This window comes from Argopecten irradians, chromosome 16 (assembly GCF_041381155.1).
Source record: "Argopecten irradians isolate NY chromosome 16, Ai_NY, whole genome shotgun sequence".
NCBI classification, from domain to species: domain Eukaryota; kingdom Metazoa; phylum Mollusca; class Bivalvia; order Pectinida; family Pectinidae; genus Argopecten; species Argopecten irradians.
Window position 1 is genome coordinate 32,432,380 of NC_091149.1, and position 14,235 is coordinate 32,446,614.

At 38.7% G+C, this 14,235-nt stretch overlaps 2 protein-coding genes across 2 annotated transcripts; both read right to left on the reverse strand.

The window, feature by feature from the left end:
- Window positions 1-7,276: 7,276 nt before the first annotated feature.
- LOC138310172 (uncharacterized) lies at window positions 7,277-9,071 on the reverse strand. The gene is made up of 2 exons (XM_069251293.1): window positions 8,365-9,071; window positions 7,277-8,282 (listed from the first exon to the last, which is right to left on the reverse strand). The coding sequence occupies exons 1-2, from the start codon at window positions 9,069-9,071 to the stop codon at window positions 7,277-7,279; spliced, it is 1,713 nt and encodes a 570-aa protein (XP_069107394.1).
- A 468-nt stretch (window positions 9,072-9,539) lies between these two features.
- LOC138310173 (uncharacterized) lies at window positions 9,540-12,623 on the reverse strand. Its single transcript, XM_069251294.1, has 3 exons — window positions 12,298-12,623; window positions 10,092-12,193; window positions 9,540-10,060 (listed from the first exon to the last, which is right to left on the reverse strand). The coding sequence occupies exons 1-3, from the start codon at window positions 12,621-12,623 to the stop codon at window positions 9,540-9,542; spliced, it is 2,949 nt and encodes a 982-aa protein (XP_069107395.1).
- Window positions 12,624-14,235: the final 1,612 nt, after the last annotated feature.

Genomic DNA, 14,235 nt, shown 5'->3' on the forward strand with positions numbered 1-14,235 from the left:
AATTTTCTAAAGACATCAATATTTGCCCTAGTTGACCATAAATTTAAAATTGATCATAAACACCATAATAAAACAACAGTTAGTGATATATTTTTTTGTTAACTAACATATGTACTTTAAAATTATTGCATTGTTATTCATGTATCTTCCCTAACAGTATAAAAAAGGATAACAACTAGATATGCTCTTGGGTGAAACAAATAGTTTCTCTTTTCGTATCAGAAATCAAATGATTATTGGAAAGAAATATATTTTCATCAGCAACTCAAACTCAAAAGATACAAATTAAGATTATCTATCTCTTTTATGTAGATAGAAACTATCTTAAATTGAATTGAAAATGATTAAAGAGGAAAACAGAGTTACATTTGATTTTCAAATAAAATATGTATAATTTAAAAATAATACCAGCACCACAAAGACTACAATATTAATTTTGAGCAATCAGAAGACTTTTATTTCGAAACAATGGCAACAATGTATTTAAAACTGTAACTATCACATTCGGCATATCCCATAACCCATATGTTCCAATTTTCACTAATATCTAATAATATATAAATTTCAACCAATCAGAGACCTCCATTTTGTTTCCATGACAAACAATCTTTTAAAAAGGGATTTCATGTTATTCAGCATATTTCATAACCCATATATACCAATTTTCACTTAAATCTGACAATATCTAAATTTCAACCAATCAGAGGCCTCCATTTTGTTTCCATGGCAACCATCTTTTTGAAAGTGTTACCATGTTATTCAGCATACCTCGTAACCTCTATATACCAATTTTCACTTAATTCTGACATCATTTAAATTTCAGCCAATCAGAGGCCTCCGTTTTGTTACCATGGCAACCAATATTTTAAAAGGTGTTACCATGATATTTAGTGATAAAAATTATTACTGTACACTGATTTTCACTGTTATCGGACTCTGGAATCATAAACAAGAAATGTATAACTAGGTATATTAACAAAGAAGTGGTCCGTTGCTACATGCACTCTCTATTTTTAAGTCACTCAAAAACAGTTTTCCCGGATTTTAATTTTGAACCTAATTTACACATAGACAGAAAATGTCATGGGAGTATTTTTAAATGAGGGTAAAATTGTGGACAAAACCAGTAACAGGGTGAAATGAGATGACAAAGAGCAATGTTTTCGTTTCCGTTTTTTGCAAGAAAAGTGTTACTTTTTCGTAAAAAATATATTATTTCAAACAAAAGTCTCCGTTAAAAATCTAAAAGAAATGACCTAGATATAAAGTATACGATCTACTCAAATGATTTATGAATAAAAAATGTAGAATATTTAACAAAGGCAAACCTTTTTTGGCATGTTTGTGCAGGTAGTTTTAATGAAAATGACTACAAAGAATTCAGGCCCTTTGGGCCTTTTTAAAATCACAAAAGGAAAAAGAAGTGTCATTTTAAAGGGACAACTAGTAGTACTTTCAATATGCAAAGTTTCAAGAAAATTGGGCTGTGGGCAGTTTCTATGGGATTTTTAACATTAGCTTGAACACCACCTTTACTTCAAGTTAAAAATATGAAAAATATTTAATTGCCTCCCGAAAAATTCCGTGGCAATATATCCTATATGGAATGAAGTAATGATTGAGCATGCACCAAAGGCGAAATAAATTATCTTATGTTTTTTTTTTGTGGTATTTAGGCATATATATACACGATTAAACACCAATTATTGTTCAAATGATGAATACCATTTATGCTCTATCGGCGGTGGAGCATCTTTAAAATGTGGCTTCGATTTAATATGTTACTTATACCAACAAATATGTTGTACCTTGGTTGGTTGACTAAATTAAATTCCTATGTATAGCCAATCATGTGTTCTCTGTGTGCAATGTGTTTGTGTGAGGTGGACTCTAGATTATGTCCCCTGGCTGCATCACGCTATAGTCTATAACAGCGGTAGTTTTTATTGTGACCGGGTTGTGGTGTGTTTCGTTTTGTCGACGGTGGCGTGTTTCTGTGGAAAAGCATCATTAAAATGGCAGAAGACTCATCACGAATATACCGCGGTCTCCCAAAACACGCACGACTCACTACATACACGCAAAACACCGAATACATGGGAGGCCACCCTTAAATGTTCCTGGCTGTTAATAGGACGTTAATATAATCAAATAACCAAATAAACAATTTGAGGCTAATGTTCCGATAAAATAAAACTACGTTTTTCAACGTTATACGATTGATGTAACAGCCAGTCAATTGATGGAATCCCGGAACAGCTGGCTCCAATTTAGCGGGAAATGTTGTTAAGTTCAGAAAATACACGCAATATAGTTCCACAATAATATTATCTTTTATATTCCATTGATACAATATCTCTAAAACATTTTTTTTCTGAAATATATTTCAAGATTTTCAATACAATAAAAACTATTTATACTGAAGAATTATCATGCGCATTAACACTATTTGCGGCAGTCACTTTTCCGATGTATGTATTCTTGCGCGACAACCGACTGCGTTTACACAAGTGTAGAAGATTTCGATGTCAGTTAGGTTATATACCAAAGAGAAAACGGAAATGTAAATATGTACTCAATAAATGACTTCAAGAATTACAATCACTCAATAACAGGTTGAGAATTTGGAAGATTTTGGTGCCAAAAAGTCCCAAACCCTACATAGACCTTTTGGTAAATTTGCCGTACAGCCACGTAGTGACAAGGTTTATAAAATATAGGAACATTAAACAGTAGTCACACAAAGGTCATTAGAATTATTTAGGTTATGACCTTAAACCTGATAACACAAATCAAAGTAAACGTATGAATGGCGTCTTGTTTCTTTCACAATCTCGTGTTGTGATGTCTCCTTAAACGATGACTATTACTGGCTAATTACAGTTTATCCTTTTTCCTATTTTTAGCTATCCCGGTTGTGCAGGACTACCAACTTAACGTCACAGGAAGCGAAGGGAGTTCCGTTTTATTTTATTACACAGTATCTGCCAATCCACCGGTGACATCATTGGTCTGGACGAAAACCTCTGGATTCAACACCAGCATTGTCTCCATAGCAACTTTAGGAAATAAATACAGTGTTGGGAACACCAACACACCACTTCTATATTTTAAGATACATTCCCTTGACATGTCAGACGCTGGGACGTATAAGTGCACGGCAAGAAACAACATCGGCTCAGGGCAGTCCAATGGCATAGCGCTAACAATTAGACAAAGTATGTATAATGTAATATGTATAAAAGCAATTTATATATAGTATTCAAGTCTTTTATGAAAAACAATTCTAAATACTTTCTGACTAGACACAGCAACATATCGATATCCTAATCAAACACAGGTAGGATACGGAGACTTGTACTGTAAACGTTTGACTACCGATTCTTAGAATATTGCTTTGGTCACAACCCCTTCCGATTAGGCTTAGTATGTACTCCTGTCATGATTTTTAGCCATTTTGACCAGGTCCCCGGAAGGACACCAGACATGGCCGTTCGGTGGCCGCGGCTCGCGGGCAGTATCGGGGAGGTGGAGTTTTAATTCTAAGTAAAAATCTCTGGTGTCCCGTAGATTTCCGGCCACATATCCTGCACACATCGTTTAAGTGTCGTCCGATATCTGTCCGGGAATCTAGCGAAATCACACAACCAGACATTCGGCCGGACCTGGTACAACTATCGATTCGATTAAATATGCTGGTTATGGCGCGGACATCATATGATAACTGGCCGATTAGTATAGGTGTTCGGTCGGTATTCAATGCCTCGCCTGCCTCCAAAACATTCTCTTTGGAAACAGACGCCGTACGATTACCACACGCACTCCTTTTTATGTAAATGATGTGTGACAATTTTTTGCACCGATGTTGTCCGATGTCGGTAAATGGCAAAAATTTCGGGATATCGGCCGATCATTGTGACCATAGCATAACATATCATCGCATGAAAGTGTGTGTAAACTTGAAATTACATTGTATATTCATTTATATTTCTTTATACTCCGAGTTTAAAATGTACACTGAATTAAATATTAAAGTCCATTTACAGTATATGTAATATATAAAGGGAAATTATACTTTCATGATACTTGGACCTTAACAGAAATAATAGTTTACATCATTGTCTTTATACATGATGTATAATGAACATTTATACTTGCAAGATACATTGAGTTTAATTACAACTATAATAGATAAATACAAGTTTACAGTACGTTTATTGTAATGATACACACATTCATTATTTAGATACATGTATTTGATATACATCATTCTTCTACATCTTGAAACTTTAAAAAATGACCAGGACAAATGAACAGTTATTTTACACATTAGACATGTAAATGTGTCAGTTGCATATAACTATTTGATCATAACCATATTATAATATGAATGTTTCCTAGAATACTGGCAAAAATCCAACAAGTTCCAATGCTTTAAGAAAACAGAAAAAGAAACCACAAGAGAGTATTTACGCTTAATTAATCAATATCAATTTATTTCTATTTCTATCATCAAATATTAACAGTGTTGAAACAAATTATATTATATTTGAATCTTTGTTCTATTAAGAATCAATTAAAATTTTCATGTATATCTACTAAATCAAATTTTGAATCAGACACATTATTCTGAATAACTAAATGTAAAGTTGATATTTCTTTTACAAGCTGCAGGAAACATATGTTATTAGGAACAAAACAACACATAACAGATACTTTATACATCTGAATATACACATAGACATGTATTTGATGTACAGTGAAATTCCCGAAACCGAACCTTCTCAAAACCGATCACCTTTAGAAACCGAACACGGATCTCATGTACGGAATTAATTCCATTTTACTAATAGTAAATAAAACTTCCGAAAACCGACCCCTCCCTATTCCGAATACTGTTATACCGTGATAAACAATGGTATCAAGGAATCATCAATATGTCATATCGGTTCCACTGTGATAGAAGCGGCAAATGCACGGCCCTCGAAAATAAGTTGAGTAGTTATTGATTAAAATCACTATCAATTCACCACTGACACTAGTTTTATTATGTTTTTTTTTTCAGAAGTAACAGTAACGTTTCCCAAGTCGACCTACAATGTTGTTCCAGGTGGTTCGGTTACCTTGGAATGCTCTGTTGTTCCTTCTGATGGATTTATTTCTATAACGTGGGTCCGTCGGAATCATGGAAGTGGTTATTATCCATTCATACTAAGGAACGACAACAAGTATTCATATTCAGTGGGCAGCACACCTTCTCTGACGATTTCAAGCTTGTCTACAAATGACACCGGAATGTACACTGTTGAAGTAACCACAGCGTCAGGAGGACCCTTCTTTTATAGTAATAGTACCCGGGAAATCTATCTTACAGTGGCATTTGTCAATGGTAAGGAACTTATCATCTAATCTTTTATTTACTTCTCTCACTTTATATTTCACTTCATCTGTATGGATGCCCTTCCATGTATGCGGTGTGCAATCTGATTAAAATACAAATCATTAGTATGACTACGTTTGATAACAGGATCTGAGAAAACCCAATTAGGGGTCATATCCAGGTGACTTTTGAAAATGGCCAATCAAATTGCTACTTGCAAATTTTTGACAGTGAATTTCAGGGGACGAAATTGTTTGAAAAAACTGTCAAAATTATTTCGTTTACTTAGTCATCTCGCCCAAAGAGCACAACAAAGCTTATTGTGTATGTTTATTGGGACGAAATATCGTTTTCAAGGTGTAGAGAATGGATTTGGTATGAATTCCACGTGGTATAAAGGTCATCTGTACGTAACTCCCTATGGTTTTTTTTAACGTAGTGGTATTAAGGATATGCATTTTAATCAGATTGATGCGGTGTGTAGCGTGTATGAAGTGCCAGATGCGTGTTTTGGGAGACTGTGATATGTTTGTTTGGTGTATAGTGGAATCATTGCCCTTTTTATAGTGCTAAGAAAACCAATGAACCGTTATATGACTGCATGTACCCGTGTTAAAGGTATGAAAGCCAATTGAGTACATATTTCCGTAAGGGAATGTTTTTAATTTCTCGTTATTAGGTAGTTATTAAAAAAGTCATTATTACGAGAAAAAAAGTCGTTATTACGACTTTAAAGAGTCGTTATAACAAGAAAAAAATCGTTATTACGAAAAAAAAAGAGTTGTTACTACGACTTTCAAAAGATTTTATAACATAATCCCAACCGAGGCGTTGGCCGAGGTTGGGATGTTACAAAATCTTAGCCCGAGACTGAGATCGGGTTATCTCAGTCGAGGGCTAAGATTTTGTAACATAATCCCAACCGAGGCGTTAGCCGAGGTTGGGATGTTACAAAATCTTAGCCCGAGACTAAGATAACCCGATCTCGATCAATTAAAGGTAATGGATTTTTTTTCTCGCGCCTCTAAGATATAACAAAAGCCATCTATACGAGTTCAGAGTGTAAAATTATCCCGACTTTCTGGTTCAAAGCCGATTAACCATTTCATCTGCGCTTCGATTTCAGTCATTCCGCGTAAAACTATAGTTCGGTTATATCAAAGAAAAACGATGATCAATCGGTACATAGTGTTTTCATAATTAAAAACAACAACCAAACGATGCATGGTAAATGACTGAATGTCTGATTATCTGAGCGTGTGACGTCACCGATTCGAGAGTATGACGTCACATGCGCGGACTGTTACATGAATGGCGTAAAATTCCGCCAAAAATCACGTAAAGGTACCAGACAGATCGGACGAGATAGAAAAATCTAGCTCCGGGTATCATGTGAGATTTCCCTGTGTACCTGCACGGGACTATTAGTAGGGCGACAAACTACATAACCCTTCTTTTAAAGTGCGTGGCAACTTTATTCCGACGTAACGAATTAAAAGAATTATGGCCTCATAAACTTCTCAAATTATCTTTACAAGTATCAGCGTTCTTCTCCATTCATGACTGCCACTCTTTCTACCTTACAGTGTTGAAGAGTTCTCTAAGGCGCGAAAACACCATAAGCGAGCTTACGTTCAAAGGGAAATAACTCTTTGACAAATGAACAACTTTCAGCGCAACTGTAACAACACACTCCCCGTCTGGTATAACAATACCACTCTCTTACAATAATCTTAACTACTATTCTAAATATTTCCAAACTGAATCCTAATTAAGTTTGACACATTTAAACTAAACAACTTAAGTGAAACTTGCAAATGTCTTTAACAAGAGAAACATACACGATATTGTTCCTTTTACTTATGTCTATGAATTCAGCAGAACCGTAGATCTAGTCTAGTCTGTATCCTGGTATGGAATAAGAAGTACTATCTCATTCACTGGACGCGCATAGGTCGTCACTTTGCCGTTCTCTGCTACGACACGAACATTTGCTTTGCGTATCTTTCCATCTCCACTCGGAAGAACAGTTGTAACAACACCTAAAGGCCAATAGTTCCTAGCTACTTCCTTGTCTCGCAACAGAATCACATCTCCAGAATGCAGATCCCTCTGTTCCTTGGTCCATTTTCGACGACACTGCAAGGTCTGAAGGAATTCTGACCTCCAACGCCTCCAGAACATTTCCGCTAATATCTGGACTCTCTTCCATTGTGCGCGGTATAGATTCTTTACATCTGTAGGTATCTCAATGTCAACCACTGAATCAATTTTCTGAGTGAGCAAAACAGATGGGCTCAGCGGATATGGATTCTCTGGGTCGGATGAAACTGGTACAAGTGGACGCGAGTTAATTATCGCAGATGCTTCAGCTAGAAAGGTAGTCAAGACTTCATGTGTCAGACCACCACCTGGCACATCCATCAACAAGGAATCAAGAATCCTCCGGGTCACGCCTATCATGCGTTCCCAAACGCCTCCCATGTGGGAAGCATGTGGAACATTGAATATCCAGGAGGCACCTTCACTGGACAGAAAGTTCTTGACTTTGTCACCCTCAATGTTGATGCCTAGTTCATCAACAGCTCCGACAAAATTTGTACCTCTGTCTGAGCGATATATCTTTGCTTTCCCACGAATTGCTGTGAAGCGCCTTAGAGCGTTGATAAAGGTTGAGGAAGACATTTCTTCTATCACCTCAATGTGAACCGCTCTCGTAGACAAACAAGTGAAGAGGACTGCCCATCGTTTAGCCTTTGCTATTCCGCCTCTTGTGCGACGAGTAGAAACTTGCCATGGGCCAAAACAGTCAACTCCAACAGAAGTGAATGGTGGTCCGGGGACTAACCGATCACGAGGTAAGTCTGACATCTGTTGGTATTCAGTGTTCCTCCGTAGTTTTCTACATTTTACACATTTGTGTAATATCGACGCAACTACACGCTTCATCCCAGTTATCCAGTACCCTGCATTCCGTACCGCACCTTCTGTAAGGTGTCGCCCCTGATGGCTGACTTTGCTGTGATAATGGCGAAACAAACAACGTTGCGATATGATGACGTCCAGGGACTAATACTGGGTTCCTCTCCTTCACTCCGAGATCAGAATTGCTCAAGCGTCCTCCAACCCTCAGAATGTTGTTTTCATCTATGAATGGATTCAAACTGAGGACGGTGCTGTCATTTGGTAGCTCATTATGATTTAGTAAAGCGTCAATCTCTTTGCCATACATCTCCTTCTGAACTTGTAGAATTATCAGTCTCTCGACCGAAGTTTGTAAGTCCTCGTTGGCTGATGTACACGGATCTGTGCTAGCGGCATGGCTTGATAGTCTTTGTGCGCGTCTCTTCAAAAACACGATAGCACGTACCAACCTCTCCCAATCAGAAAACCTCTGAAACCGCTCAGTACCAAGATCGTAGTGTTGTTGAACAGAGAGTTTTAAACAACAAACTTCTGGACGCACTTCACAGTCGTTTTCGGGAAACTGCAGCTCAAATGCTTGGTCCGTGTCAGTTTTACTGGTACTAATACACTCTGGGCCTTGGATCCATGCACTGCTCTCTAGGAGATGAGATGAAGTTGGTCGAGTTCCAAGATCAGCTGGATTGTCTTTTGTTGACACATAAATTCCATTGCTCAGCGTCTGTTGTCGCCAAAATCCTGTTGACACGGTTCTCAACATACACATAGAAGCGCCTTACGCGGTTATTGATATAGCCTAACACAACTTTACTGTCTGTGTAAAACTTCATTAGCTCAACTGGTAAGCTCAAGTGTTCAGATATAATCTCTGCAAGTTCTACGGCAGTGACTGCTGCACATAGTTCTAACCTAGGTATTGTGTGGCCGTGTTTTGGTGATACCTTGGATTTTCCCATAACAAATCCGACATGGCTGTCTCCGTTGACATCTACTGCTTTGATATAGGCCACTGCACAAATTGCCTTTTCTGAAGCATCTGAAAAGATGTGTATTTCCTTCTGTAAGGTGCTGGATAGGGAAGTTGGTAAGTATGTTCGAGAAATTGATAAGTCCTTCAAGTCTCTCAAGGATTGACACCAGTTTTCCCACTCATCTTTGAATTTAGGGCTTAACGGTTCATCCCAGTCCGTCTGTTCTGTGATCATATCTCTCATTAAGATCCTTCCATGAACCACTACTGGAGAGATATAAAGCCTAGTGGATCGAATATGCTGTTGAGTGTTGACAGAACTCCTCTTCTCGTGAACTTCTTCATGACTACCTCATCTGGTATGATGAATTTGAAGTTATCAGAATTCAAATCCCATGTCATCCCTAGACTCCTTTGTAGGGGCAATCCCTGCTGTATAATGTCCAAATTTTTCAAATCTCCTGCTAAGTCCTCCTTTGGGAAGGAATTCATGACTTCTCTGCTGTTCGATGCTACCTTGTGTAGACGCAAATTTCCTCCAGCAGTCAGCGCGCCTTGCGTACGCCGCATCACATCAATTGCCATTTCTGCGCTTGGAAATGAAGCCAAACCATCATCGACGTAAAAATCCTTACGTACAAATTCTGACACGTCTTTTCCGTAGATCTCCTCCACTGCTTCTGCACTTTTGCGAAGGCCATATGTAGCAATTGCAGGTGACGGACTGTTTCCAAAAACGTGTACACACATTCGGTACTCTATGAGCTCAAGGTCTGGGTTGTTATCTTTAAACCAGAAAAATCGCAAGAAAATTACGATGTTTTTCTTCCACACGAAACTCGTAGAACATTTGTTGAATGTCTGCTGTTATACCAATAGGTTCTCGTCTGAATCTCATAAGAACTCCTAGCAAACTATTTGTGAGATCGGGGCCAGACATCAAAACGTCGTTCAAGGACAGGCCATTGAATCTAGCAGAAGAGTCAAAGACCACGCGTATCTGGTCCTTTTTCTTTGGGTGGTAAACACCGAATATAGGAAGGTACCAACTTTCCTCATCTGAAGTCATAGGGGGAGCTAACTCCGCATGATTGCTGTCAAACATTCGCTTCATGAATGTTGTAAAGTGTTGTCTTTTGGTAGGATTCTTCCTTAAACCAACTGACAAGTTCTGCGCTCTTCTTAAGGCCATATTCCTGTTGTTTGGCAACTTAGGCCGAGTAGCGTGAAAAGGCAGAGGGGCAACCCAGTTGCCGTTGTGATCCTTTGTTACATCTCTGTCCATAATGTCCATGAATAGTTTATCATCCACTGACAAACCAACCTTGTTATCATGCTTCGTTGTTTTGAACACATCATCACAACCTCTATTTTCTTTCAATTCAAACTGATTTTCACAGGGTGGAAACATAGAATGTCTACCATCTTTCAATACGAAGGTTTTCTTGACGTTGAAGACATCTGATTTATGCACCTGCCCCAGGCAGGTTTCGCCAACAATGACCCAGCCAAGTTGGAGTCGTTGCGCGTACGGTGATCCCCTACTACCAGTCCTCTGCTCCAGCACGTGGTGTGCTTCAGGTAAATCACGTCCTATTAGCAATAGTATCTGCGCCTTGTTGTCTAGTTCTGGGATCTTAGATGTAATGTCTTGAAGGTGTGCATGGCTACGGGCAACGTTGGGTGTTGGGATTTCTTCACGGACATCTGGTATTTCCCTGCACTCCGTAAGACTGGGTAATTCAATCGATGCGAGTCCTTCCAAATCCTTAATGATGAATCCAGATCTTTCTGTCTTGCGTCCGGAGCATTCTGTTACTCCTGCACAGGAAGACAAAGAATACTGAACTTCGGCATAGTTTCGGTCATGAAACATATCGAAAAATTCTGGTTTGGCAAGGGAACGATTGCTCTGATCGTCAATCAATGCATACATATGAAAGGTTCTCTCTGGAAAGTTCTTTGGATGAACTTGAACAAGTACTACCTTGGCACATGATTTTCCAGGCGAGTGTAATTCACCACAGACTTTAGAGCATGCTGATTTTACAACATCACCTCCTTTATCTCCTTGTGTAGTGCTAGTTTCGGTCTTCCATTTACCCTCCCCGCCATGAACATGCAGGGCCGACGGGTGACTGTCGCTATCACAGGCATTACACTTTGTACTTGATTGACATGTTTTGGCAATGTGGTCAGTTCTTTCGCAGCACTTGAAACACAAGCCCTTGTCTTTGATGAACTTTTTTCTCACATTTAAGGGTTTCGACTTGAATGTACGACAAGCATTGAGAGTGTGACCTTCAATGTTGTGAAATGGACATTTAGGTTTGATCTTGTCCTTTGGCTGTACCTCTTTGGGTGTTTCAATTTCTGTCTTCAGTGATTTCAGTCTTGATGATTTTGTGCCCCTGTTTGTGTCGTTTTTGGTGACATGCGAAGAATCATCATATATGAAGCTCGGGTTGTTCAGCATAGAGCTAGTTTCCTTAATAAAGGCGCAAAATACTGAAAATGGTGGGTAGGCAACACCATGCAAGTTCATGTATTTTGTTGCTTTGTGAGTCCATTTTCCTTGAAGATGATGAGGAAGTTTCTGGACGATAGGTGTAACACCAGTTGACGAGTTGAAATAACTAAGAAGTGAAGCGTACTTCTCATTCTCCATGGCAGATGATACCTCCATCAGCGTGTCGTGAAGTTCATACAGTTTGGCGTAATCTTTGGTTATCTTCGGTAGTGCAGCTAACTTCTTTTTAAGTGTTGACTCAATCAGTGCTGGAGATCCATAACGCTCCTCTAGTCTCTCCCATATCTTCTTTAATCCTCTTTCAGGATTGCTTATATTGGAGGATCGGATGCTGATTGCATGTTTGCCGACTCTGGTCCTAACCACTTCACCAGTAAGTCCAATTCCTCTATTGGAGAAACACCAAGTTCCTTAACAACATTCAAGAATCCAGCTTTCCAGGGCAGAAAATTCTCTGGCGAATCGTTAAAGGCTGTGAGTCTAGAAAATAACAGGTCCTTTCTTAGCATAAATCTGGAGATCTCAGTTGTTATATTAGAGGGAACAAAGTTTTCTGCTGCTGGATTTAATGCTTGTTGCTGATAATCCATCCCTGAGTATGGATGAGGATTACTACCACTTGCCATAGGCTGAAGAGGTTGAGGTTGTTGAGACTCAACGTATTGCTTCACGCGCTCAGTGGAATTCACATCTGATGGAATTATGTTGTCATTTACTCGATTACTTTGTTCATCAATATCCCACTTGTCCATTGTTTCCAAGGCTTCCACTTCCGCTTCTGCCTCAGCACATAACCTTTGCTCATGTAGTAACTGCATCTCTGCCTCAATTTCAAGACGTTTTCGCTCTGTCTGAGCTGTTGAGAGTGCCTCTTGTTCTTTTATTATTGCTTGCTGTTTTAGAAGCAGTGCTTTCTTCTCTGTGAATGGTATCGCCGCCCTGGCTGCTTCAGCCTTAGCCTTTGCCCTTGCTCTGATAGATGAAGTTGAACTTGTATAGGACCTTGACGACCTCCCAGAAGTTGACTTTTTATCATCAAGGTATATTTGACTCCTCTTAGTCTCGATTTCTTCCAGAAATTGGTTCACTAGATGATCATGGTGTTTGTCTTCATCATTATGTTGTTCAAAGAGTCTTTCACCCTCCTTACATCTTGAACTGTCCAGGAAAGAAGCATAGTCATTGGAGACTAGACGATAGCTAGCATACTCTAAGCAAACAGATGTGTGAGTTTTCTTCAAAAGTTCTGGGCTCTGACGTTCCGAACGTTCATCCAATATTGCTTGGATTTTACACCATGCAGTGTGTAGTCTCTTTTGATATGATTCTACACGGTCTCTAAATTGTTCGGCTGCTTTTTCAGTCATGATAATCAGCCTTCTTGATCGAGCGGCATCAGGCTCCATTGGCTCTTCAGAGTTTTCAGACTTGCCAGCCATGTTGAGCAGGAATACAAGGCCTAATTCTTTTACTGTACCTGCACGGGACTATTAGTAGGGCGACAAACTACATAACCCTTCTTTTAAAGTGCGTGGCAACTTTATTCCGACGTAACGAATTAAAAGAATTATGGCCTCATAAACTTCTCAAATTATCTTTACAAGTATCAGCGTTCTTCTCCATTCATGACTGCCACTCTTTCTACCTTACAGTGTTGAAGAGTTCTCTAAGGCGCGAAAACACCATAAGCGAGCTTACGTTCAAAGGGAAATAACTCTTTGACAAATGAACAACTTTCAGCGCAACTGTAACAACACACTGTCCGATGTGCGAGAAAATATCGTTATTTCTGTTACATTATATGTCCTGTGGACGCCAGAAAATCTAATAAATACCGGAGCGAACTCCGAACGGAGTATTCATGCTGCCCCTGCCGCCATCTTGTGTAGCAGAGACATTATTGACACGGATCACTGTATCAACAGTATAAATATAGTGAAGGATGTGATAATACTAGGGATTTAAATTCACGTAATTTAGGTAATTTTATGTCTTTTATTGATCTGATCATGGGTGAACCGGCATGCTGTTTATACAATAATATTTACATTCCGTGTTGCGTGCGCCTATGTATCACTAGTATACCAAATTGTAGTATATGAGAGTATGTCTGCAATTTACAGTGATGATGTCTCTGTGTAGGAATACAAACAATGTAAACAAACATGGCCGCCAGTAAACAATAAACAAAGCTAGTAGCTTATCATCACAAAGAATTTGTATTTGAAATAATGTAACTTTAAATGCAAAATGTTGGCATTAATGAAAATAAAATGAAAATCAAGACGAGAACATTTAATATTGCAGTAATTAACAGTAATACGAAAATAATTAAAATAAAAACGTCGTCTGGCGTCTTTGAACGTCGTCTGCTACTGTGTATGGATCACAGAAGGAAATAAAAACCACTTTGATTGGAGGCAGTCGGAC

Excerpts from the sequence above, each read along its gene's own strand:
- LOC138310173 (XM_069251294.1), bottom strand. The coding sequence starts at position 12,623 with ATGCAGTTACTACATGAGCAAAGGTTATGTGCTGAGGCAGAAGCGGAA. Across the intron at positions 12,194-12,297 it reads TTTATGCTAAGAAAGGACCT|AGGAATTGGACTTACTGGTG; the intron begins GTTATTTTCTAG and ends TTTCTCCAATAG. Across the intron at positions 10,061-10,091 it reads TCGTGTGGAAGAAAAACATC|ATAACAACCCAGACCTTGAG; the intron begins GTAATTTTCTTG and ends TCTGGTTTAAAG.
- LOC138310172 (XM_069251293.1), bottom strand. The coding sequence starts at position 9,071 with ATGTGTATGTTGAGAACCGTGTCAACAGGATTTTGGCGACAACAGACG. Across the intron at positions 8,283-8,364 it reads GGGGCGACACCTTACAGAAG|AAAACTACGGAGGAACACTG; the intron begins GTGCGGTACGGA and ends TGTAAAATGTAG.